This window comes from Antechinus flavipes, chromosome 3 (genome assembly GCF_016432865.1).
Source record: "Antechinus flavipes isolate AdamAnt ecotype Samford, QLD, Australia chromosome 3, AdamAnt_v2, whole genome shotgun sequence".
Classification (NCBI taxonomy): domain Eukaryota; kingdom Metazoa; phylum Chordata; class Mammalia; order Dasyuromorphia; family Dasyuridae; genus Antechinus; species Antechinus flavipes.
The window spans coordinates 418,540,462-418,568,243 of NC_067400.1; the positions used below are offsets into that span (position 1 = coordinate 418,540,462).

At 33.5% G+C, this 27,782-nt stretch overlaps 1 protein-coding gene across 7 annotated transcripts in view; it reads right to left on the minus strand.

The window, feature by feature from the left end:
• The window catches only part of RAPGEF4 (Rap guanine nucleotide exchange factor 4), a 329,401-nt gene that overhangs the window by 251,459 nt on the left and 50,160 nt on the right, over positions 1-27,782 (minus strand). For all 7 annotated transcript variants that reach the window (XM_051991059.1, XM_051991058.1, XM_051991060.1 and 4 more), the window contains exons 3-4: positions 20,727-20,815; positions 3,508-3,654 (exon numbers count right to left, since the gene is read on the minus strand). In XM_051991059.1, coding sequence (XP_051847019.1) covers positions 3,508-3,654; positions 20,727-20,815 — 236 coding nt within the window. The remainder of the gene's footprint in view (positions 1-3,507; positions 3,655-20,726; positions 20,816-27,782) is intronic.

The window sequence follows — 27,782 nt, forward strand, 5'->3', positions numbered from 1 at the left end:
AAGACCAAATATTTACACCCTAGATGTTTCTCTGCACTCAGGAAATAATGTTGACTGACTAAAACCATGTCTCATGGTTTATGATTTGTGAATCAGAATGGGAAAAGAAAACAATGTCCTAAGAATTCAGTGTAGTGTTAAAAAATAGCAGTCTGTACATTGATCAAAGATATCAGAATTAGAAAACTTCATTGTGATTATCTAGTCCCTAGCTTCTTACATGTAGTTCATGACCCCTTATGGGGTCTCATAACTAAATGTGGGGATTATGAAATTATGATTTATTATCAGTAAATGTTTAATATATATATGATATAATATACCTATTCTCAGGATCACATAAAAATGTCTTTGGTGAAAAGGATCACAAGTGGAAACCATTTAAGAAGCCCGATTCTATCTCACCCCTGTAAAAGAATCCCTCTTGTCACAATTCCTAGAACCTGGTCATCCAGCCTCTACTTGAAAGCTTCCTATGTAGGAAACATCTCTACTACCTGAGGCAGCCCTTTGGTTTGGTTAGACTTGATAGAGTAAAACACAATGCAAAAATGATCATAGAGTCTGCTAAGCATACGTGTTAAATATCAGCTTTCTTGATAGAAGATAATTTGATTATATGATAATATAAGAGATTAATATGATTGCATGATCCTCTGAGTAGTAACACTAAAGGTGGTAAATAACTGAATCACAGAATTTTAGAATTTTCAATGACTTTGATTACCATTTAGTCCATTCAGAGTCTGAAAGGGATCTCCATGATGACATACTTGATAAATGGTCATTCAGTCTTTGCTTGAAGACTTCCACTGACAAAGTGCTCATCACTTCCTGAGGCAGCCCTAATAGTTAGAAAATTTTTTCTGGCATCATGCCTGAATTTGCCTTTTGTGAAGTTCTACCCAATACTCCTGGCCTTGCCCTTTAGGGCAAATAGAACACACACACACACACACACACACACACACACACAGACACACACACACACACACACACACAGACACACACACATATGTATATATATATATATATATATATATGAACTACTTTGCCCTTTCCCATTCTGATTCATATGTTAGAAACCATGAAACATGTATACACATATACATTTGTTAGAGGAAGATCCCCTATACAAAAGATCTAATAGAAAGGGGAACTAAATATGCCTGTTTGTAGATGACATGACACTGATTTCATGAAGCAGCCCTGGAATATTATAGAAGACTTGGTTTTAAGGGTAGTTTCAAGTACCTTTATCTGAGTTATTGTAATATATGTGCTTTCTATGCAACTTGCCATTTCAGCTTATAGAAAACTAAAAACCACAGCTTTTGTTCTAATCTATTTATATCCTTTCCAAATTCCTCCAAATTGATGTTAAGGCCACTCTCGGAGTTATGAATATATATGTATATTGATGTAGTCATATACACATATATTCATAACATATATATACATAAATAATGTCTTCCTCATAATATAGCCTGAAGGGAACCCCAAAATTCAATCTTAACTGATAGGCAAGTAATAAGACATAATTAGAACATATTCATTTTTAGCCCAAGAATAATTCAAGAATCCTAATTCTCACCATTTGGCATCTGAATCCTAATAGTCACCAACAATTCATTCAACAAGGATTCTTTAGCCATCTCTTATAGAGGAGTTGTGATCTGATATCATGTGATTTATTTCTAACACAGAGATCAGAAATCACAATCCTAGGATCACCATTTGCACTCAGGGTAAAAGTTACATGGCACAATTGTGAAAATTCTATCTGAACACAACAATGACATATGATATGTCCCTGAAGTTCCACCTAATTTTTCCTAGTATAGTTGCTGTCCATTAATATAGTAACTCAGTGGCATTCCTTATATGAGAAAATGTTTCTCAAAGATCTTGAACACAAATATATCAACAGTACAGATATAAACTTAAATAATAGGTCCAGTACCTATAGAATATCCCAACATTTTCCCCAAAATGATTTAATGTTAAATCTTTCAAAGTTAAAAAAAGAGAGAGAAATGTTTTAAAAACTTATAGAAATTATACTCTTTGGGGATACTAAAATTCACAGCCCTGAGGAGCCCCTAATTAAAAGCCATTTTTTAAAAAGGTTCTTACAAACACTGTAATGTTATCAATTTCAATCAGTTGCCACATAGGAAATCATTTCTCCAATTGAACAACTCACAGGTGAGGATCATTTAGGTCTTTAATAGCTTTTACAAATTTGGTTTTTTAAAAGGACATTTAGGTTCACCCTTTAAAATAAGAGATCAAGAAATGGCTTATTTGCCTCTAGTTCAGTCACTTTAATTGACAGAAAACCCACAGTTCATGGAAACCTATTTTAGTTTTTCCTTCCTAAAACTAAGCTTTTGTCTCTGAACTTTACTGATCAGTTGGGGCTTTGTAATAGTTTCCAAGAGAAGCATTTCAAACAAGTAACCCCACAATTTATACACTACTGCCAAGAATAAAAGGAACAGGTTTCACCACTGAGGTTTTCTAAGGCTTTGTGTGGCCTTTAAAGCAAAGTATCACTTGTTCACCTGCAGGTTTTCTCGGTTAGTGCATTTTGTTTTGCTCTGGGGGATACTATTTGATTACACGAAATTCTTTTTATATCAAGTTTAAAATCTTAGCAACACTAGGACAAGTAGTGAAGCCTGCCAGCTCAGTGGGTTAACACTTGAACACACTGAGATGAGGACAAAGGCAAGGACTAACCATGGTTTAAAATCAGAAAGCTGAGAGAACTCCCAAGAGTGAGGGGATGGAAGGATTAGCTGGGCTTTTACAAGGGCTGGCTTTGCTATGACTGCAGATGAGATTAATTTATTACCAATGCAGGCCATAAATGAGTTCAATAACTGAGAGACTTTGGTAAGCAGCAGATAAATGCAAAAACCAGCAGGACCTGTTGTGTCCACTCACTGCTGTGCCACTCTCCATTCTGAAGTTGGCAAGAAACCAGGCATTATTATGGCACAGCCACCTACCATATATTATTATGGAGCACGAGAGTCTAGAAAGCATCTAAACAATACAGACATTAACTCTTAAGTGTTTCATGTATTTTTTTAATTAAAAAAGGAATGCCAATATTAAGCTTTAATAACTAAAAGAAAACTACAGTAAGACTACAAGAACCTTCTCCATAGTCTTCCCTACAAAGAACACACCTCTAGAATAGTGTCTTAGAAGGACTGCTCAAGCAATATGGATAAGCAAAGAAAATACTAAATGGTCACTCGAGATATAATTAGAAGCTATGATAGACTATAGAAAATGAAGCAGATACTTTAAAAAAAAATCAGAGATAGCTGTGTCAAAATGGTGTTCACCCATTCAAAAGAATGTTTGAAAAATAAAATTCCATCTGATTCAAAAGGAACATATTAAGGTTTGATTATAATGTTATTATACTCATTACAGCTGTCTTTGTTGTTCTAAAATTACATTAATTGAAAGAAAATCCTTTGAGTTTACCTCCCATAGTGCTTTAAAGTCTTTCTGTTCAATGCGGAGAAGTTCACTGCACTCTCTTGTAACAATGGTAGCATGGCGGGGAGTGTTATCCAAAATCGACTCTCCAAATGCCGTTCCAATTCCCAGAGTACAGATTGTCACTGCATCCTATGAATGCAAAAGAAGTAGGTGTTAAGAGAATTTAAATGTTCAGGGCATATTTGGTTCTCAGTTTTATTATCTCATATCTGTTTTAAGTAAAGAAAAGGGAGTCCCAGTGAGGAACATCACTTAATTTCTTCCCCCTAATAAATGTATTTGTTTCAGTGATGGGAGGTTGAGGGTAGAGAAGAAGTCACAACAATTCAACTGAGGTAAGAGAAATTGTAAAGCACAAATAGATGAAACCCAAAGATAGTTACCAAAACCTCATTCTAGTCAGTAATTTCAACTTACAAATACACCCACACATAAGTACACAAACACATATAGCAGCAGCAGCAAGCTTATGTCCAGACTATGACAAGGTACACTTTCTTCCTTTTCCTCTGTATCTCACATATCAGTCAATTCTGCAGTTTATTCACAGCTGTGGACAAAGGCTTGTTAGGTGAGTTGATAAAAGTGTTGAAATTGTGGGTTGAAGTAAGATTTTTAGACTACCTCTACTTTTCATTTATTACTGAGGCTAAAAGTCAGTGGTCAGCTTTCAGGTGAGAGCCTATCTGTGCTTAGCTGGGCTAGTTCTAATGAAATAAGTTGGGAGTTGTCATTAAAATGTTTAAAAGGCAGGCTGTATATAAAAAGCAAACAGACAAGAGTTCTAAAAAGTCCACAGATTGAACCATCAATCAAAAAAATTAGTAAGTGCTTTATAAAATTAATGTTTCTCATTATAGAGCTTTCTAGATTTACAAAGTGCATTATATACAATATAATAAACAACCCTTTGAGATAAGCACAACAGATACTACTGTCTGCATTTTGCAGATTAAGAAACTGAGGTTCAGAGAGACATTTGCTCATTGTCTTAAATCTTAGAGGTAGGACATGTATTCAGGTCCCATCTAACTCTAATCAATTAATTACAGTCATTTACTATGTGTCTACTGAACGCCAATCACTAAGCTAAGCTGTAGAATTTAGGATCCATACACTTTTTTACTCCAGCACAGGGCATTCTAGAGTGTCCTTTATGCTAAATATGATGTTAGGCAACACAAAAAAAATGATAAAAAAAAAAAAGCAATTACAACATGCTTTCTGAATTCTGGAAGTCTACAATCCAATTTACTAAAACAAAAGTGTATGCACATAAATTAACTGACAACACTAGGGTACTATAGAATAAGAACCAAAGTAATTGAATAGGAAGATCCCAAGAGTTTAAACCACAAATGATCAAGAATTAGTATAATGCTATAAATGAACAACAATATTCTATTTTATGTAAGTATAATTTTGTATCAAAGATAAGTTTACATTTACTCACTCTTTCTCACCAAGTTAATCAACTAAATATATGCCTCATTTATTCAAACTTTCAGTCTCCTTTAACAGAAAAATGGGAGGCAAACCAGAAAACAATTGTTCTGGAAATTAATGTCAAAGAGTATTTAAATGAATGTAAAATGGTCACTACATTGAATACATCAAGATGTCTAGGGAAAATTAGAAAAGAACATTCAGTTGAATTTGCCTATTATTTTTAAAGTCAATTTTATTTTATTTTCATTTCCATATTTTCTCTCTCCCTCTCACTATTCCCATTGAGAAAGCAGAAAAAGAAAAAAGAAAAAAAAAACACTACAAATATAAGTCATGCAAAACAAATTCCTGCATTAGGAAATTAAATAGAAGAAAATGTGCTTCCCTTTGAATTCTGAATTTCTTCATTCTCTATTTGAAGGGTATAGCATGTTTCATCATGAATCCTTTTAAATTGTGGTGGGTCATTGCTTAAAGTCTTACTGAATTTGTCTACCTATTAGTGACTAACAATCTTAATGAAAATTTCTCTGCTCTAATGGTAAATATGAAAAAGAAAATGAGAACTGAAGAGAAATTAGGAATAGTAGAAGATAATGAAACTTCTGTTTCAGAAGTTTGGAAGTGATAGGGAACAAAACAAGAAAAGGATAATTTCCTTGTCTTTAAAATGGGGATAACAGTTCTTGTATTACCTTCCTTTCAGAGCTATTGTGGAGAAAATAGTTTGTATATATAAAAAACACTGCAGAAATAGCAGCTATTAAAACAACATAGTAATGCAGGTACTTGGAACACAAACAAATGAATTTGTATGTAATGTTGCTTATGAAGTTTGGAGGCAATTCTTTCTGGTTTTAGATAAAGCCAATAGCTAAACATTCTGAAGAGCATTCTGTAAATAAGTAATGACTGAATCACAAAACTAATGTTGCCTTTTTGACCTGGAGATTCCATTAATAGGATGAAATCCAAAGGCACCATGAAAAAAGGGGAAAAGAACTAGCTATATGAAAATATCAATAGCTATTCTATTTTTACATAGCAAAACTATGTAGAAACAGTCTATATCTAAAAACCAATAAATGGCTGAGTAAAATGTGGTTTGATAATTAACATAATTTATGATATTATAATAAATAATAAGCATTTGAGGAAATATGGAATAGTAATGCCAATAGTAAGTGATAAGAAAACAAATCAATAGAATCAGAACTGACCATCCACTAACATTTATATTAAACATTTATATAATTATGTAAAACATTATATTATATATAAAAAATTGGAAGGGAAACAGAAACAGAAAAAAGAAAGGGAAAAGGAAAGGGAAAAAGCAAAATGTGGTGGTAGAACTCAGGACAACCTAAGAAAGGATATAGAACAATTTTTTTTTTGCTGAAGTGTTAAAGGCTAAATGTTTGTTGTAACATTTTATCCCTTATTTTCTATGTTTATTTTTTACCAATGGTCATAAAATTATAATTTTAATAATTATATATAAAATAATTTTAATTGTTTATAATTTTAAATGATACCAATAGTTATTCAAAAGTGATCTGAAACAATTTTTTATTCTATCATCTACCTTGTTATGACAAATAACTATGGGACACATGCAAGGGTAATTCTCTATGTTAGAAAATACATTGTTTTCCTTTCATGCATCTAATACATGATAATAGGCAAATGTTATTAAGATCAAGTTAGTAACTCTGTAATCACATTACTAAGACAAATGTTCATAATAGTCCAGATCCCTGAACCATGGAAAATTGCCTCTGCACAGATATTACCATATAAAATTGTGTTCAAGAAAATAAAATCAATAATTCCTACAAAAAGAATTAAAGTACAAGGAAGAGCTGAGGGATGTGTTCAAGGAAACAGAGGTGAACATTTTCATCTTAAAAACTATCCATAAGAAGAAATTCTAAGACTCTGGGTATTTTGTATTCTCTTTCAACTTAGTAAATTTGCCTCTTAGCAACTTTTGGCTAAGGATGAAAGATGGATTATGATTTGCTACCACTCATCAAAAACTATCAAGAACAAAATGCTTTGCTCATTTTGCTCTCCTGATCCTCTTACTTTTTTTTAAACTCTTCCTGCCTTCTTAAGTGTTTGAGATATTTCATTATTTTAAGTGATAAAACTTATCTTATTGCTGATAGTCAAAAGAGTTCGTATATCTCTTACTTATTTTGCTCTTCATTCTTTCCATTCTATCAGTGCCTCTTTATATCCTCTAGAAGGCCTCTTACATTATTCTGTACATAATACTTGCTCAATAAAGGTTTACTAAATGAATAGATGGAGCAACTAGGTGGTGCAGTGGATACAGCACCAAACTTGGAGTCAGGATGATTCATCTTCATAAATTCAAATCCTATCTCAGATAGTACTAGCTATGTTGACTCTAGGCAAGTTACTTGAGACAAACTATTAAATCTCTCATCTATAAAATGAATTAGAGAAGGAAGTGGCAAACTGCTCCAATATCTTTGCCAAGAAAATCCTGAAATGTGTTCACAAAGAGTTGAACAAGATTGAAATGACTCAACAACAAGAACAAATGAATAGATGAATAGATGTTATCATAAAGTATGATTTTTAGTATATATTTTAAAGTACATTTAGGATATTCTGCCACTGGGTTGAATCATTCTTTCTAATTCAGCATATATAAATAAAAGGCAAAATAAATGAGAGAAGCATCAAAGAAGTTCCTCAAGTTATTCTGCAACATGCAAACACATGCATATGTGTGTTTATACTAAGATAAGAATTCTGCTATATGTGTATTTTACTTCTGAAGACTTGCACATATTTTTAATGAATGTTCTTCCCTCTTTCTTGAATTTTCCATTGCTTAATATAGCTTTCTCATTTATTTCAGGTTTGCACTTATCCTACAACTCTATCACTTTGTTAGGAAAATTCAATTTTGTATTAACTTCAAAACATGCATATTAATAATAACTTCAGAGTCTCATGCACATCAAAAATGTTTATAGTCGCATTTTCCTGTAGATGCATTGAATTGGGAACAAATAGAGGATCATCAATTTGGGAATATTCAAATAAATTATAGTACATTTTTATAAGGGAATTTACTGTGCTATGCAAGCATAAGACAACTAATGCAAAGAGCAAGGAAAAGAATACATGTAAAGACCACAACCTAATGCATGTATGACACATTTTAAAATGTGTTTGGGACAGCTAGGTGGTGCAGTGGATAGAGCACCAATCCTGAAGTCAGGAGGACCTGAGTTCAAATCTGGTCTCTTAAGCTTATGCTTGATTAATAAATCAAGCCCTGATTTGTGGCATTTGCCAATTTCCAAGGTGTAAATGCTCACACTGAAAATTTAACAATCACTCATGAGTAAATTTGAGCTGATTGGAATACATCCCTGCTCCCAACTCTGTATCATATTTAGCTCTTATTTTTTTTTTCCCATCAACTAAGGCAACCATTCATTCTTTCTCTCATCCTGAAAACATACACTTTCTAATATTTACCCAACTTCTTTTTTGTGGAATATTTAGAATAAATATCTTTATCTCAGGAGAAAAGGGAGGGAGAAGTAGAGGGAGAGAGAGGGGAAAAAAGGAGAAAGAGAGAGAGAGAGAGAGAGAGAGAGAGAGAGAGAGAGAGAGAGAGAGAAGAGGGGAAGGCGAAAGGCATGGAGGGAAGAAGGGAAAGTGAGAGGGAGGGAGGAAGGAAAGAAAGGAAACAGATACATAGACATTTGTATTGGCACATAGTTAAGTGCACAGATAGTGAAATTTGGTATGGAAATATTGGTCAAAGCATGTATAAATAGATGGGTATGATTGGAAATATATATCGCTATAGATAGATAAATAGACAAGTAGATGAGCAAATGAATGATGTAGAATATATGAAGTGCTAGATACAGTGTTAAGAATGAAAAAAAAAAGAATCAGACTCAAAGAGCTGAGGAATTCTAACATATTCTAACAGGAAGATACAATGCCTAGAGTCAAGTGGTGACAAGGGAAGGATAAAGTCACAGAAGATGGCAATCAAATTGTACAGCCTTTCTAGAAGCCCTGAATTGATTTGATTACTATTCTCAGAACAGAAAGTGGAAAAGAAGGCGAAAGGAAGACGAGAATATCCATGGCAGCATGGCAGGAAGAAAACATATTTAAGTGACTGGTTCTATTGAAATGTAGTGAACTCTTACCAATCAGCAGAGATGTGCATGGACTTTCTTAGTGTTTACGATAAAAGTGTGTGGAATAGGCACATGAAAGATTAGGAAAAGTGGGCAGGATGAGCTATGTGCAAATAGTAGATAGCTACTTGTTTGATTACACAAGTATATCCAAAAGAACTTTAAGCATAGTAAGCATAGTATGTCACAGAGAGAGTAGTACTTCACAATAGTTTAATTATGATAGTTTTAAATATACTACATATCATCAAAACAATTGTATGCAATAAAAGCTTGTTATATGATAATTGGATAGAGGTTATTCTACCTTCTGACACTATAAATTATGGTTGATATCAACATTAATTAATGTCTATGCTATTTAGAGTAGTTTTGCTTATTATGAAGATATGATCTTAATATTTTTAATTTGAAAAAATTTGTAGGAATTTACCAAATTCTTTTTAGTTTCAAACATTTCTGCATCTCTTTCTTTTATTCCAAGTACAATCACATATTTACATCTACATAATTTATGGCTTTTAGGGATCTTTCCTATTTGAATTTGTATCTTCTTTGTTAACAACGCTAACACAAGATGTGCATCAGTTCCTATCTCTTCATGGTTTTTTTTTTTTTTGTATTCTTCATATTTATTATCTCTTACAGCACAATAATATTTTATCATGCTTATGTACTCCAATCAACGGGCATCTATCTTTGTCCAGTTCTTTGCTTCTACAAAGTGCTGCTATAAATATTTTGTTGTATATGGGGCCTTTCTTTTTTATTACTGGGATACATGGTTAACAGTTGAGTCTCTGTATCCAAGCATATGGTCATTTTAGTCACTTTTAGTCACAAAGCACAATTCCAAGTTACTTTCTAGAATGGGTGGAACAATGAACCGTTATAAAAACCAGGCTAAAGGGCAGAAGGCCCCTTAGAAATCACCTAGCTGAACAGTTTTTCTTTAGGAGACAAAAAATTAAGGCACAGAAAGGATTCATGAATGGTCTAATATATCAAAGGTATTAAGTAGCTGAGCCAGAAGTGGGTTCACATTCTCTTATTCTAAATCCAGTGGTCTTTGGTAGGCATTAGACTTGGCTTACAGACTTGCAAGAGATAACATGAGTAGATAGTGTCCAAAAGTGACAGCACTGTGACACCTTTTAGGGAATAAAAATAAATATCCTAAGCTATATATGTGTGTGTGTGTGTGTATATATATATATATATATGTGTGTATATATATATATATATGTATGTATGTATATGTATATATAAATACATATGTATGTATATGTGCAAATATCTGTGTACATGTATACATATATACACAAAAGGATATATGTGTATGTGTATATACACAAAATGATATATCTCACTAAATGATAATAATTATAATTTCTGATATACTTTATGATAATTTCTATTTCGTGGCCAATTCCAAGTAGTTCCTATCACTTTAGGTTTTTTAATATCCCGATTTAATAGTTAGATGGTCTGCAGAACACTCAAAGCTTCCAGGCTTGCTAGTCAGAGAAGTCCTTGTTAGTGAAACCTGATAGGAAGCAAAGAATTCTTTTTGGCCCTTGCTGGATTTCAAACTATGACTCTTTAATTTATTTGTCCTGCTATCATTACCATTGTAAAACTGAGTTTTCTTGGACTACTCTCTCCTATCTAGAGTGATTGATTTGTTTTGCTTAATTCATATAAATGGCAGCTCTTACCTAGCTGGAATTACTTCACTTCCCAGGCCAAAGCATCAGCCTGGCTAAATTCCAAGAGGCTCACACCAGGAGGCTGACTCCAGAAAGACTTAACATTAGATGGAAGGACTGTAACTAGTAACGGTAGAGAATATCCACATAAAAGGAATCTTTGAAATAGTATACAAAGTCAGCTTCTGTTTTAAAATGGAGTGGTGCTGGATGGGCAAAAGTAATGTGTCATTATTTTAAAAGATTACATCTAAGCAAAGAACTACACCTCTAATATTGCATTACAAATACATACATAACTGTCATTTGAAATTTCAATTTTCCCAAACTACTGAGATATTATCAAGGTGAATAAAATTTTATTAATAATAATAATAATAAATTCACTAATAATGAAAAAGGACCTTTGAGAATTTACATATAATTTGGTAGGCAAAATTTTAAAAATATATTCTTCTATGACTTTTAATCAACAAGCTATCATTTAATCAGTATCAAATATTTTTATTCATAAACTTACCTTGAAATGAATGACTTGAATAAAGATAACCTCCCACTGAAAAGTGATAACTTTGTATACATGTTAGAATAACTTCAAATATTTTATTAGTTCTTTAATTATTTGATATGGGGGGAACTCATTTTATTCTTTAAATTTTGGTCCCCTGGACAATATTTTCTATTCAATTTGATAGATTCTGGCTTCCCTGCACTATTTCAAATGTATAATTCAAATTTATTGAGTGCTCCTGAGTCTTTTAAAATAATAAAATTTAATGCAGCCTGATCTCAGAGCTTGTCAAATAAACTTGATTGCATTTACTGTCAAGAGAAAAAACTATTTACTATCAAAGTTAGGTAAGACACATTCAAGTTAAAAGCTTTCAACAAACAAACAATAAAGAACCTTCTGCTATTTTCAAACCATGTTCCTGGAATTTGCTTGCAAAGTTATGCAAGTTATTAAGTAGGGAAAAGTTTGATAGGATAATTTGAGACATTTTGATTTAGGCTGATACTCTATACTTGTAAAGCAACATGGCTGAATCTTAACAGTTTTTCATTACTGGATTACATGACAATAGAAAAAACAAATATGTACCTGCTGTATTTTATAAAACATTTCAATACTTTATCGAATCTTGTAAGTATGGGCATTCATTCCACCAGTGAAGATTTCAGCCCATCCACTCCTTTTCATGTTGTTGTCTAATTCTTGTCTATGTCAACCTGCAAATCCTTCACAGAATAGCTACCTTGAATCTTGAATACTCTTTGTATGTGTCTATGTGTCTGTATGTGTATTTCAAGAAAATCAATGCATCCCTAATATTGTCTTTTTGTTTGTTCTCACTCCATCTATCCTATTTCTTTTCTAGGCACATATATACCTTATGGCACATCTGTCATCGACAATATGTTCCAACATACTTTTACCTACTGGTATACATTGCTTTTTGGGGAGACAAAAGAAATGATGATTCTTCTGAATTTGAAGTATTCCATGATTAAGATCATATAGCATTATAAGGAAATTATGTATATGCATTCATCCAATGACTTTTCATTGTTTACTATATACAAGTCACTATTATTAAAAAATTGATAAAAGACCCAAATTAAATAGTACTTGCCCTCTAGGAAGTTATATCCTATTGTTTATAAATATAGATTTTGATGGTAGGAAGCATCTTAGAATTACCAAAAGCACTGTGAATTTCCCAAACACCTCCTAGTTCACTCTTTTCCTAATGAATTCTAAGTTGAAGTAATCATCCATATATAATTCCTGTCCAAGATGTATGTACTCATGCAGTAAGTTAATGGGCAGCAGAATGGCAAATTGCAATCTATTATCCAACTGTATATCATCATCATTATCAACAATAACAATAATAGCAAGCATTTACATGGTGCTTTAAGGTTTTCAAGCATTGTATATGTTATTTCATTTGATCCTTGCAACAGTCCTATGAGGCATTCATTATTCCCCCCATTTTATAGGTGAGGAAACTGAGACTGAGAAAAGTTAAATGACTTGTCCAGGCAGTATTTAAGTTTGAGGCAACATTTGAATTCAGATCCTCCTGACTCCTTCCAGCACTCTTGCCCTTACACCCCCTGTCTTGACATTTATGCAATATAGGCAATACATGTTCTTTAGTGTTTACCTACTTGCTTTATTCACTTGTAACACCAATTATCTTCTGAGTGGCCATGGATCTCATTGAAAAGGCTGAGTGGATTCAGTGTACGATTCAGTGTAACTGAGAGGATATCATCCACAAATGGGAGCAGCAGGAGAAACTTACCATTTACGGGGAACTTTTTCCTTCCTTGACTTGTGAGCAGGATACCCTGCATGCCAGTGGTGGCAATGTTCCGTATTTAATGCATGACTAGTTGGTACTGATAAGGAAATCCCCAAAGAACATGATCCAGAAAGGTGTCCATCAAGAAATCTTGAAAAAGCTTAACTTATGTCTAGGGGATTCCTTGAGGGAATAGAAGTAATAGAGCCTCTGAGGCTATTTTGTTCTCCAAGTCAAATTGGAGGTGGGTGAGTTAATAATACTCCAATAAAAGCAGCACAATCTTGTATCTATTACTTCTCTTCATCATCTACAGGAATATGAAGAATGAATCTATTGTAGAAATTTTCTGAGAAAGCTGTCTATTCTCACATTTTCATGATGTACATTATATACATTATTTGTAAACCATTCCTCAAAAAATGTTTTGGAGATGAGACAGCAAGAAGTATGTGGAGAGAAAAAAATCAACTATCAAATTCATTGACTTCTCTCACAGTTTAAATATAAGGAAATACATTTACAATTATAAACTATATTGATTATCCTACCATAAATTAATCATCCTAGTAGAGTTCTTTTACTGAAAATAGAAAGGAAGGGGGAAGGAGGAAGAATAGAGGAAGAAGGGGAGGGAGAAAAGGAGAGAAAGGAGAGGAGAGGGAGAGATAAAAAGAGGGAGGAAAGAGGGGTAGAAGTGCACAGGGAGAAAGGAAGATAAACAGAGAACAAAAGAGGAAGGGAGGTGTGTATCTGTGCTATGTAAGAAATAGCCTAGTATCCCCGTATACATTACTGATAAGACTTTTAGAGATATAGTCTTTGTATAAGAGAGAAGAGGACCACATAAATTACTGAGGAGCTAAAGTTGGTAAACAAATTAGTTTCCTAAATTTCACCAAAATATATCTGGCGTTGATTTTGTGCTTAGAAAATCTAAGCAATTTTCTAAAATATTCAAAGTTAGAATTCCAAGAGTCTCAAATATTTTCTGCTTTTTGACATTCTAGTACTACCCCCCTGTGGTAAAATAGCAGCTTTGCAGTCACAGCTATAGATTCCATAAAGTTTCAAATTGAAATGGGGCCTTTGATAATAACTAAGTTTTAGTTTTTCATTCTGGAGATAAGGAAATTAAATCCCAGAGAGTTGAATTAGCTTGTCCAAAATCAAACATAAGTGGCATCAATGACAGGTCTTTTGATTCCATATCTTGCTCTTTCCACCAGACTCACATAGCACCTTTATTTTGTATATGTCACATTATCACATTAGATTATTAGTACTCCAAATAGACATTTAAGAAGCCAAACTATAAATACTTTAATGGAACATCCTACTTTTTTTTTAGGATTAAACTCTATTAGCTAGATTCTATCTTTGTTTGGCGTTCAGCCCTTTACACTCCTTTGCTTTCAGCTAACCTCTTCATAATACTGATTTCAAGGCCTTATGCTATATATCTAAGCCACTTACTGTTACCATGACACCTGCCTTCCCCTCCCATTGCCATTCTTTCCTTCCCCATAAGATTTACCAATATTTCCAAAGGGGAGGGTAATATAACCAAAGCCATATCCTTCTTTACTATTCTACTTGGCTATGCTACAGTCAGAACATAGCTTACCTTTTATATAGGTACTTTTTTGAAATCATATAAATACCTCTGAGGAGTTCTCAAATATGTGAGAAAAGGGAAGACAATTTTCTATAAAAATCTGGGTGGACCTGTCATCTTCTGTGATATCTGCAACCTCATAAGTCTAATACTTACCTGTAGAATTTGATTCCTTAAAATAGTACAGAGAGAAGGCATGTATGCATGTAAACAGACAAAAAGTCACAAGAATTGTGAATATATATATATGTAAATCATTCACATTAATTTATGTTTACTAAAATTTTTGACATACTGGTTGTATTCCCACTAAAATTTAATGAAGAAAAAAATTTTAATTAAAAAAGTTTCTTTAAAAAATGTAATGAAGAACTGAGATTGCATTTTTGTTATTATATAAAAATAAGGGAAGAGTAAAACATCTATTAAAGTGTTGCAAGAAAGGATGTGTCCTAGTGGGAATATAGCAAGCATCCTTCCGCATCTGTGCTGAGGATGATAGATTATACTTCCTGAAGGAAATAGAAAAATAAAGTCTCAGTTTGAAATTTTCCATGTGGAAATTAAATGAACTAATTCTAAAATGAGGTTACCAAAGTCTTAGTTTCCTAATTTAGGGCCCATGAACTTGGTTTTTTTAAAAATATTTTTAAAAACTTTTTCAACATTATTGATATCCTTTATAATTTTGGGGGTTGTTTATTTTATATATCTAAAATATTATTCTGAGATGATCATTAGCTTTATCAGCCTTCCAATGGGATCCAGGATATAAGAAAGATTAAGAATTCCTATCCTGGAGTAAGATAAGAAAACTATTTCATAGAGGCTAAGAAAAGTGGTAAAGTGAAAGTAAATCAAAGAACTGAGGAAATACAAAGAACATGGACAACCCTAGGAGATCTATTGCAGGGACTGAAAGTATACTTTGTGCCTAGGAGAGAAGAAAAGCTGAGTCAGAGCATTTCTTAAATCTTACTTCAAGGGACACTGATGCCTCAGCTTCTGGGGAGCTCCAAGAGGAGATATAAGGCCTGATATTGGCTCAAAGCCAATGATTTTATTTCCTCATCAACCAGAAAAGCTTATGCAGATCAGTACCAGTGGGGCTGTTTACTGTGTGGCTTTCTTCAAGTCACTTCCACTTCTTGTAGTCTTAGTTTTCTTATCTGAAAAATGAGAGTATTACACTAGATCTCTAAGGAATCTCCCAGACTGAAATCTCCTGCTTCCCAAGAACAAGGTGGGAAGATGATGGAAAGCAAGGGTAACATGACAAGATCAGGAGAGTGACCCAAAAGTCCATGTTACAGAAGATAATGGCCTGCATGAAAAGGAGAGGCCTATGAAACATGGAGGGCTTGGAAGAGACTTAAATAAACTCAATAACATCAAATCACTTTTTAAAAACCCTCCATATCTCACTGCTACTCCATCCCTCACCCAGAAGTGTCCTCATGACATTTCCCCAGCTTCCATCCTACCTCTTCACTGTCCACTCTTTCCAAAGCCCCATCCCCACCAGAATTCTCAGCTGGGTCCAATTCCCATGAAGTCTGTGTTTAGTTTTATATTTTATTCTTAAATTCAATGAATCTTCCTTCTGTATTTTGTATATCCAAATATCTTCTATTGACAACTGCAGGTAACTTTGTTTTTCTCTACAAAGTCTAAGTAAAAAGAGAAAAAGGTAATGGGATGGGAAAGGCTTAGAAGGAAATCATTCATTCCCATTTCCAGTTATTGATGGTTAAAACACTTATGAGCATTGCAAAGGGGGTGTTTTTTGCAGGGACAGAAAGGTAAGGGATACACTATAAATAAACTTTGTTCTACAGTGTTCCTTGAAGGAGGTAAGTCTAAAGTGGAAACAATAAATAATAGAAGTGGAAGGGAGCAGACTACCCAATCCCTTGGACTAGGGGGAGGAAGAAAAAGTTTGGAAGGATGGAGGAGGATGGCTAGGATTTTTCTAGAGACAAAGATCTCCAGTCATTTATACTAGAAGCAAGAACTAAAGTATCAGAAAGTCTTACCCTTGAGACCTTATCACTCCCAATCCCCTTCTCTAACCTTCCTAAGTTCCTATTAAGGCATTAAACTTCCTTATGTCTTGCTTCTATCTTCTGCAAAAGGGGTCCAAAACACTTCCCAACCTAATTTCCATGAACTTATACTCCTTACCTGCTGGTATGCTGATAAATGTTTAACAATAAGCTCTATAATCAAGTCTTAATATGTAGTTTTTGCCAATTTCTAAAATGTAAACACACTGAAAATTTAACAATTGGTTCTTGGAAGTCATTTGATCTGGGCTCCCCCAAATCTTGTGTCTCCCCATATCTATTCCTACTCTGTTGCCCTGTCCACCCCTCCAAATTCCCAGAGATTCTGTCTAGGTCACAAAAGTAGTTAGAAATTATGGGAGTCCTTTTCCTTCTATCCAGCTAAATGTTTTCTTGATTACCTATATTGGCATTCTGAATACATTTTCCAAGAAACAAAAACACTATCCTATATAGTAAAAAAAGTTCTAATACAATAAATTTTCAATATTATCATATTTTTGATGGATTACAGATTACATGAGTTTTTTTGGATTGTCCTATAAAACAAGCAACTACAGGCAATAGGTTCTTTGGAGAACTGTATTATGAAGTTTAAATTGCCAATTTATTCTAAATGAGCTTTTAAAAATACAGTACCTTCCTAAGTTGAGGATTGTCTATACTAGAAATAGTATTCCCTAAATACTTTCTAAGAATACATTAAGGAAAACAACTTACTCTTCAAAAAAGCAGTAAAAAATAGTCAAAACTCAGGATTGGACTAGCAGCTAAGAGCAGGAAAGGCACATTTTCGGAAACTTTTTCTAAGAAAAAGGTAACTTTCTTCTAGTGTGCCTTTTTGTCTCTCTTCGTTCCACTTAATAATCCTCTCATAACCAGACTCCTTCTGCTAGGTCTAGAGAGAATGAGATGGTGAGTGAGGGAAAGGGTAGGGATCCTCATTTATACTCATTGAGTACTGCCAAAAATTTGGAATTTGAGGAAGCCAAGAAGTCAGAGAGAACATTTGACTTTGCATTTGAGCCAAAAGTTAGCCTTGGAAGATATAAAAGGTCAGGGCTGTGCCAAGAACTCAGTCCTAATAGCTTTGGCCACTGTTTCTCAACTTAACTTGTCTTGAAATGTTGATGAGTCAAATCAACCTGCTGAGGTATGCTGCACTAAATCAGCAGGCTAGAAGGCTACCTCATACAGAATCACAGGATTTCTGATCAGAAAGAACAAGAAACTCCATTTACAATATTGCCAATAAATGGTCCGTAATACAGCTTTTGCTTTAAAAATCTGCCTTGTGATGGGAAACTCAGTACTTAACATTCTAGTCTAAGGTAGTTCTAACTGGTAGAAAATTATTTATGTTAAAGGTTCTGAAGCTTCCAATCACTGGTGCTAGTTTTGCCTTGTAGACCCAAATTGTTGTTTTTCAGTAATGTCCAACCCTTTGTGACCATGTGGGCTACAGCTCTCCATTGCTGTCCGTGGAGTTGTCTTGACAAGGACACTAGAGAGATTCACCATTTCCTTCCTCAGTGGGTTAAGGCAAACTGAGATTAAATGACTTGCCCAGGATCACATAGCTAGTAAATATCTGAGGCTAGATTTGAACTCAGGCTTTCCTGACTCCAGGCTCAATGCGGTATCCACTGAGCCACTTAGTTGTGTCTAGACCCAAGTGACACAAGTCTAATTAATCCCTCTTCCATATGACCGCCTTCCCAATATTTGAAGACCATTGTAAATCTCTGCTCCCGATTCTTCACCCCCAACACTTTGCCAGGTTAAACGCCTTGAGTTCTTTGACATGGTTGATCACTCAGCATCCTGGTTCTCTTTTCCTGAGGCTCTTCAACTTGTCTGTTTCCTAAATTATGATATCCAGAACTGAGCACAATAATTCTGTTGTGGGCAATGTTGTGGGCAGGATACAATGAAACTGTTATATCTTTTATTCTGCATCCTATTACCTCTTAATGAAGGCCAAGATTGCCTTGACTTTTTTAGTTGACAAATGAAATGGCTGAATTTGCATTTCATTAAAACTATTAAGATCTTTCCTACCTGAACTATCTGGCCATGATTTATCCATCTTGTAACTTATGAGATAGTTCTTGAATCCAAATACAGAATTAATGTTTATCGCCAATAAGTTTGATTTTATTTTATCCAACCCATTGTTCTAACTCATCAAGACCAGTATGGATCCTGGTTATATTGTTCAAAGGTTTAGAACTATCCTTTCCAACTTTGTGATCCTCTAAATAAAGCATTTCTTTTTATGCTTTCATCCAATGCACAAGTGAAAGTGTTGAATGGTAAAATAGCTCCCTCTGCTGGTCCTCTTCTGTTTCTGAATTTAATAGTACAGCCATAAATTGAACAGCCCCATTAATCCAAACAACAATTACAAAACAACAACAACAACAACAACAACAAAAAACAGGACTAGACATTACTATAATTCTATAGTTTGCAAGTTTGGCACCTTCCTCATACTCCAGCCTTCCCTTCCAGCTGGAGTTCCCTCTTCTTTATGGTTCCTCTCTATTTTAGGTACTCAGTTATTCTAGTCTTTATCTGTTTCAAAGCCAAAACCTGTTCTCAAAAGCTATTCTGGTGACTCCCAGTATTTCAACTTTAAGTCTCCTCTCAAGTTTTATAATGAAAGAATTTCTGGAGTCTGAGGGAAGGCAGGGGAGAATAGTATCCTCTCCAGCTGAACTTCAATAAAAGGTCTAACAAGGCTAAGGGATCATAGGCTCAAAATTGTACAACTCAAAGGTCATCTAATCCAAACTCCAAATATTGCAGATGAGGAAACTGGGACCCAAAGAAGTTAAATATATGTTCTAAGTTATATATTATTTATATAATATATAAATGAATTAACGAATATATATAGGAATAAATTAATCAACAAAAAAGATATTAAGTAGTTGCTATGTTCAAAGCACTGTACTAAGTGCTAGAGATGCAAATAGAAAAATAAGGGAATCCCTGATCTCAAGAAGAGCATATTCTAAGGGGGCAGACAACATATACAGGTTTCAGTTTCAAGTCAGATGGAAAAATACTATTTAAATAGAGAAAAGTAATAAGTGTTAGAAGCAAAATCTGAACCCAGATCATCTCTCTTCAAACCCAATGCCCTTCACACTGTCCCTTGGAGAAAATACTTAAAATACACACCTACTATTAGGACAAGTTGGGCAATACTATGTCCTTGCCTTATAGATGAAATTGGTTAGTAGTCATGCTGCTTCCCAGTGCCCTAAAACTATACCACTTTAAGTCCAGGAGTGTTACATCCTTACTGGCCTGTGATGAAAATAGTCCTCTGGAGGAAGTAGATCCCAGTCCATGGAAGATGGATTATTTCAAAGATCTATTCCTATCAATTTATTTCTCCCATCATGGAAAGAGAGAGAGAGAGAAACAGAGAGAGAGAGAGAGAGAGAGAGAGAGAGAGAGAGAGAGAGAGAGAGAGACAGAGAGACAGAGAGACACAGAGAAAGAGATAGAGAGACACACATGGAGAGAATAAATCAATAATGATGATCAGAATTCTCCTGCATCTCCCAAAGGTAGTGAAGTTTCAATTCTTTGGGTACACAGCATAATAAGAAGTAAAGCATTATGCTGGAGAAAGAACTATGAGAGGACATCATAAAATGCTAAGAAAGAAAAAAAGGATGAAATTGATTTTTCCAGTGAAAAATTTTAAATGTATGAAAATGTGAGGTCTAGGTTGTTTTTAATCATATTCTTTCATGTAAAATTATATAGTGGGCTATTTTTAAAAGCTTGACTTTAAAATAAATAAGGTGAAATCTTACCTGGTGACTGCTAGTTTCAGATACTTTAACATCCAAGGATCCTGCCAGAACTGCATACCAATTTGTTCCAATATCACCTTGGCGAAATACTGAAAAGAAGTGACATAAATAAACTAAGATAAGTTTATTACCTTAGTTGATGAGTTTATTATATATTATCATAAATTGTGAAAAAATGTATCTTTATTTTTAATTAAAAATCTTTTACCTTTTTTAAATATTCCTATCTCTAATCCATTTTTTCCAAGTTTATAACATGCTGCTCTACTCCTTGTAAATATATATAGATCTTTTTCAGTTTTTGTGTAGGTTAACTTAACACAGTCCTTTATCAAGAAGATTCTTGGGCAATAGCTTCTTCAAAACCACAGAATGTGGTATGTTTGCTATGATGAACGAAATGATGCTACGAGATTTTTCTAAAGAAAGATTGAATTATGTTAAGATAGTTTTCATTTTGAGCATAACTTCTCATATTTCAGATCTTCAAAATGATAATCATTTTCACTAAACCTCAGTTTTCTCATTTGTAAAATGGAGATAATAATGCCTTTAGAACCTTACCTCACTAGGTTGTTTTGAGGCTCAAATGAGATAATACATGTAAAGTACTTTGCAAACTTTAAATAAAACGTCATCTAAATGCTAATTAAACATTGACTATCCCAAATTGAACATGTTGAAGTATGTGCCCCACACATATAAAAACAAGCAAACTAATAGAATATAATCTACCTATTTTTAGTAAAAATTGCAGACATTTATATCATGTTTTAACTTTTACAAAGCACTTTACAAAGCTCTGTGCAAGAGATATAGTACCAGTTTTATAAACTCCAATCTTGCAGATGAGGAAAATGAGATCCAGAGAGGATAAGTAGTTTCCCCAAAATTCATACACCTAGAATTTAAGACTAGGATAAAACCCAGAACTTCTGATTCCAAGTTCTTTCTATCATCTTCATGCAACCATTCATTTAAAGCAATATTCATTCATTCATTCCTGCATATAACAATGGTTTATCAAGAAGCACCTATTATGTGCTGCACACCATACTAGATTATGGGATATGGAAAAATAAACAGGCAGAATTCTTGCCTTCAGAAAGTTGATAATCTAGTAATCTACTCTCCAGACCCACATCTCAGCTCATATGCTATCCAACAAATTATGCTACTAAACCAATCAAATATATTTTCCTTGGGGAGAAAATTCTGTTTACTCATTTATTCACTTTCCTATGATTAATAGGCTGACTTAACAAATGAATATATGAAGCTTCTTATTTCCAAATCTCATGCTCTCTTTCTCTTGGAATGTCATAGAGTAATATTAGGGTGAGACAATAGGAATCCCATCACCTATACCTATTTAAGACAATATTTCTGAGCTATTTATTCCAAAGAATAGTACTGGGATAACCATGGGAGTGGAATTGAAATGCCTGATTCAAAAATTCTCTACAAATATAAGTATCTTTTAAAATAGCTATGCCAGATAAGGAGGTAGGAAGAAGCAGCTGAGCTTTTATACTCAATTCAATTTCTAGTAGAGAAGTTAATGCAATGACCTAAAAATTCCATGGAAAATGAAATTCTCTTTTTAGTTCATCAGTCAAAGTTTCTGGATGGCATGACTGACATATAGGCAATTGTATAGAGTACAGATGCCATTATTCCCATTTTGTAGATGAAAAAACTAAGGCTTAGAGAAGTTAAATAAATCATACAAAAAATTGAGTATTTAATGGCATTTGAACCCAGCCCTCCTTATTCAAAGTCCATCACTCTTCCTCTATGGAGGACAAGAGAAGGAAAAGTTTATATTATAATGTATTCATTTTTCAGAAGCAAAGTTTCTCTTCATGGTGCTTGACTGTTACTAGCAGGATAAATAAATATAAGCTATTATTACTGATACATAATATAGTCAACATTCCTTTCCATCAAATGTTTCATTATGTTCTGGTTAAGTATGGGAAGGATTAGTCAAACTTTTGGGTAAATGTTAAACAAAAGAAAAAAGTGATTTTAAAAAATCTTTCTTCAAAGCTGGCCTATTCCCTTTTGCTGGCTGCCATCATCAACAATTAAGTTTTCTATTTTAAAAAAGACCTTTTATAAGGAAATTATCTGAAAATATCACAATATTTCATCTTTATCCCATTTGTCTGCAGCAGGCTGACACTTTCACTTTTCTAAAAAGAGAAAAAGACTGAGTAATTGAACAATTCCTCTTCTATATCAACATCATGTCCCATGGGAAAAAAAAAATTAGATCCAAGTGATCGCTATTAGACATTTTCTCCATTTAGATTCACCAAGCCCAACTTTTTATTGATTCTTTTAGATGACTTCATTTTATGCATGTTACATTTTTTCTCTGCCCTACCCTCAAAAAACAAACCTTTCTCATCCATAGTTTCATTTTATTTTCATAACAGCCCTATAAAGCACATAGAACAGCTTTTAGTTTTCCTTGTCTTATTGACAGGGATTCAGACTATGGAAACAATTGCCTTGTCTAATGACATTCATCTAATAATTACTTGATTAAGACATATTCCAAAATTGAGACTCTTGCCACAAGACTACATTGTCCACCTTCATGCCCTTCACCATCAACCTATAAGATTGGGCATCAATACCTAGCTGATTGGGAGCTTTTCCTTTGAATTTTCTTTTTTCACCCTAATAATCTTTTGAAAACTAATTCATAATCAGATACATAAGTTCCAATTAAGCCCAGGATCAATATGAATCATGAGAATCACTGGCATCTTGATGAGTATGTATCTATCAAGAACTTAGCCAAGAAAGTTTCATCATTTCATGAATCATCATGAGTAGGAATTATTTGACAAGAAATCTGATCCAGTTGGAAGAGAGATTTCAATACATTCGCTAGTTCCTGCTCTAGGTCCTATAAGCAATGAGTCAGGTAGAATGAGGAAGAATTCCAGAAATTCAAGCATGCAGCTTTCCAGCACACTTTTAAGAAACAAAAGTAGAAATGAGCTGTACCAGAAAGGAAAGATAATAAAGAGGATTATACACATAAAACATAAAAGCATCTCAGAGCAGAAGACCCTGGAAAAAGTCCCAAGAGATAGCTTTTTCTCCAGTTTCCTTTCCTGGTGTCTGTCTTTTCACAGACACTATAATATAATCTTCTATATATTACCCAAACAGTAAATTTCAACATCCCCTAAAAGCCATTTATATTTACATATAAATATAAAGTTAGGTAAAGATATCAACCTCTGTCTAAATGTCAAGAATTTTTCTATCTGAAAGTTTGTCAAAAACAAACTTCCTAAAGCTAAAGAGAAGGAAACTATATGGACTTTTAAGTGTCATATTTTTCCTTACCCTTAAAATTAACTAATTATTATACTTCACTTAGAAGTATAGAAATCCACCTTGGCACAATAAAAAGTTCACACAAGAGTTTGCATAAATATCCTAGACAGAGTTATTAAGTGAAGATGTGATAATTTTGGAAAAGAATTTACTAAATTGGACATCCTACCTATTTACATAAACTTAGAGTTTATGCTGGAACTAATACTGAAAGAGTACCATTACTCTTACAGTCCAAAGTTGTTAAATCCTCAAAGATATTTACCACCTGTGGATCCTAAGTGCTCCTCCATACACCTAAGTGACATGTGCTTTATACAAATTTTCAGGGATTCCTTTTTGAGAGTCAAAAAAGAATGTTATGTGTGAACATAAAATCTATTTCTCATAATCTCTTTTTATAACCCTTTATAACCTATAAGACTCTTGTTTACAAGAGTCAATGCTTGGTGGTGAAATTTTGGCAGTGGAACAAAAGAGGAAACCTACTTCTTTTTTATTTTGTGGAGTAGGATGATGACGATAAAATATTTATTATTAATATCAGTCTTGGAGACATATTTAATTATAAACCCACACGAAGAAATCCACCCCCAAGTTGGTAAAACGTGAGGCAAATCTGATAGTAAAAAAAGCTGACACTGATCTATAGGGTTGTGGGTTTCACCTGTATTAAGGTTATTCTACAGGATCATGATAGAAAAAAGGAATTTAGCAGCCAGAAGATAAGAACCTATAAGACATGAAGAAAGAAATGGAAGGAGCCTCAGGCTGGCCCATACTCATACCTCCTATACCATTCACCATGAATAAGAAATACAAAAACTTCTAAATCACACACACACACACACACACACACACACACACTCACACCCAGTCCTCTCCATCTACCAAAATAAATTACTTTTAAAAATCTATCACTTATCACTAAACCTGTTCACTACAAGCATTTGGCAGTCTTTCCAGTCCTACATCTATGCTACCATGATGTTACAAGTCATCAAATAGAAGCAAAATAGATGAGTACTATCTTGAGTCAGGAAGAACTGAATTCAAATTTGACCTCAGACATTAACTAGCTATGTGAACCTAGGCAGGCAAGTCACTTAACCTTTGCTTTGGTTTTCCCATGTAAAATGGGGATAATAAAAGCACTTACTTGGCAAAGTTGAATGAATTAAATAAGATCACAGTTCTAAAGCACTTAATACAATGCTTACCACATAACTGTTCAGTTATTTTCAGCATCACTGACTCTTTGTGTTCCCTTTTGAGGTTTTCTTGGCAAATATGCTGGAGTGGTTTGCCATTTCTTTCTCCATTTCATTTTACAGATGAGAAGATTCAGGCAAATAGGATGAAGTGACTTGCTCAGAGTCACACAGCTAGTAAGTGTTTCAGGCCAGATTTGAACTCAGGAAGATGAGTGCTCCTGACTCCAGCTCCGGCATTCTGTCCTTGTACATAAGAAGTGCTTAATAAATTCTAGTTCCCAATCCTTAAATTTTAAATGACAACCAAATATAGGATCCTATTTAGACAAAAGTTTTTCAAGTTCATACAGTCCTACTGAAGTGGGTTTGTTCCAAAGTTCAGGATCTTGTTGGATAATGAAAAGGTTCCTTGGGAGAAGCACCAGCTCTTAGGAGTAGACTGGCCCTTTGCTTCACTTTCTGGAGCCATTGTTGTCTTTTCAAAAGAAATGTCAGCAATGTCTATTTCTATTCTTTACATCACATTCATCTTCCTGACAACCTTCTGTCCCACTGCTTTCTGCTGCTGGCAGTTTCCATTCAAGTCAGTTCCTCAACTAGGGAAACTCACTACCTTCTTAAACACAATTGTGAGGGAATCTGCTGTTGATTTAAAAAAAATGTCACCATAAGAGCCAAGACAATAAGGTCATGGGGTAGAGTAGGATAGTTTAAAAAGTCAGAGAATGAAAAGAAGAGGTTTCTCTGTGTCCTTGTTTCTATTTTATAATGCAAAAATTATTGATAGAAAATGAAAATTTACTTAAATGTTCTAAAAGATTCTATAGCAAAAAGAAAATATAAAAAGTGAATTTGAAGATAAATATTAACTATGCTTCCAAAAACTCATCTCTTTCTTTTTTAAAATTTTTATTTAATTATTAAGTTTTCACATTTTGACTTCTGAGGTCTCTCTCTTCCTCCTTCCCTATCAGTTCTTTTTCTGGAGATGGATAACCTCCTTCCTTTCTATGTCCTTTGTAGTTGATACAAATACATTTATATTATTCAGAATAGCTTAATCATTCACAGTTATTCTTCAAATAATATTGCTGTTACCATAGACAACATTCTCTTTGTTCCACTTGTTTCACTCTTAATTATTTCATGCATTCTTTCTGTGTTTTTTTTTTCAGATCAACATGTTCATCATTTTTTTCAGGATGATAGTATTATTACAATCATATTCCACAATTTATTCTGTCATCTCCAAATTGATGATCTTCCCTCGGTTTCTAATTCTTTGTCACCACAAAGAGAGCCACTACAAATATTTTAGAAAATATAGATTCTTTTCCTTTTTTTCTGATCACCGTCAGAACTAATAGTGGTAGTTGCTGGGTCAATAGACATAGTTTTATACCTCTATGAAAATAATTCCAGATTGCTTATAACTCTTTTAACAGTGCATCAGTGATCCAATTTTTCCACATCCTCTCCAAGATTTGTCATTTTCTCCTTTTATTATTTTAGCCAATCTGATAGGTGAGAGAGAGCACCTAAAAGTTGTTTTAATTTTCATTTCTATAATCAATAATGATTTAAAGAATTGTTTCATATGACTATCACTTTGACTTTTTCATTCAAAAACTATTTGTTCATATTCTTTGACCATTTATCATCTGAGGAATGACATATTCTTTTCAATTTGATGAAGTTCTCTATATATTTGAGCTGTTTGGCCTTTATTCAAAACTTGTGCAATATTTCCCAAAATTTTCCGTTTCCTTTTAATCTTGGCTACATTGGTTTTCATCATATTATCAAAATTATCTGTTTTACATATCACAATGCTCTCTATTTATTCATAAATTCTTTTTCTATCCATAAATTTGGTAGGTATGTTCCATAAGTATATGTTCCATGTTCTTCTAATTTACTTAGGATATTTCTTTTTATGCAGGGTCACATCTCAGTAAACAACATAAGATATTGTTCTATGCCTAATTTCAAGACTGTTTTCCAGTTTTTCCAACAATTTTTGCCTAATAATGAATTCTTATCCCCAAAGCTTAAAGCTTATATTTATTAAATACAAGAATCCTACAATTATTTATTGCTGTGTATTATATGTTTACTTTGTTCCACTTATCCCCCTTTCTATTTCTCAACCTAGATAGGATAGTTTAGATAACTATTATAATACAGCTTAAGGGCTGGCCCTGCTATACATTTCCTTCTCTTAGTTTTTTTTTTTTTCATTAAGTCCTTTGATATTTTTGATATTTTGTTCTTCCAAATAAGTTTTGTTGTTATTTTTTCAAGCTCAATAAAATAATTTTTTGGTAATTTGATTGGAATGGCACTAAATAAGTATACTAGTTTAGGCCAAAATGTGATTTTTATTATATCAGCACAGCCCACCCATGAATAATTTTTTTCCAATTATTTAAATAGGACTTTATTTATTAAAAAGTATTTCATAATTATGTTCATATAT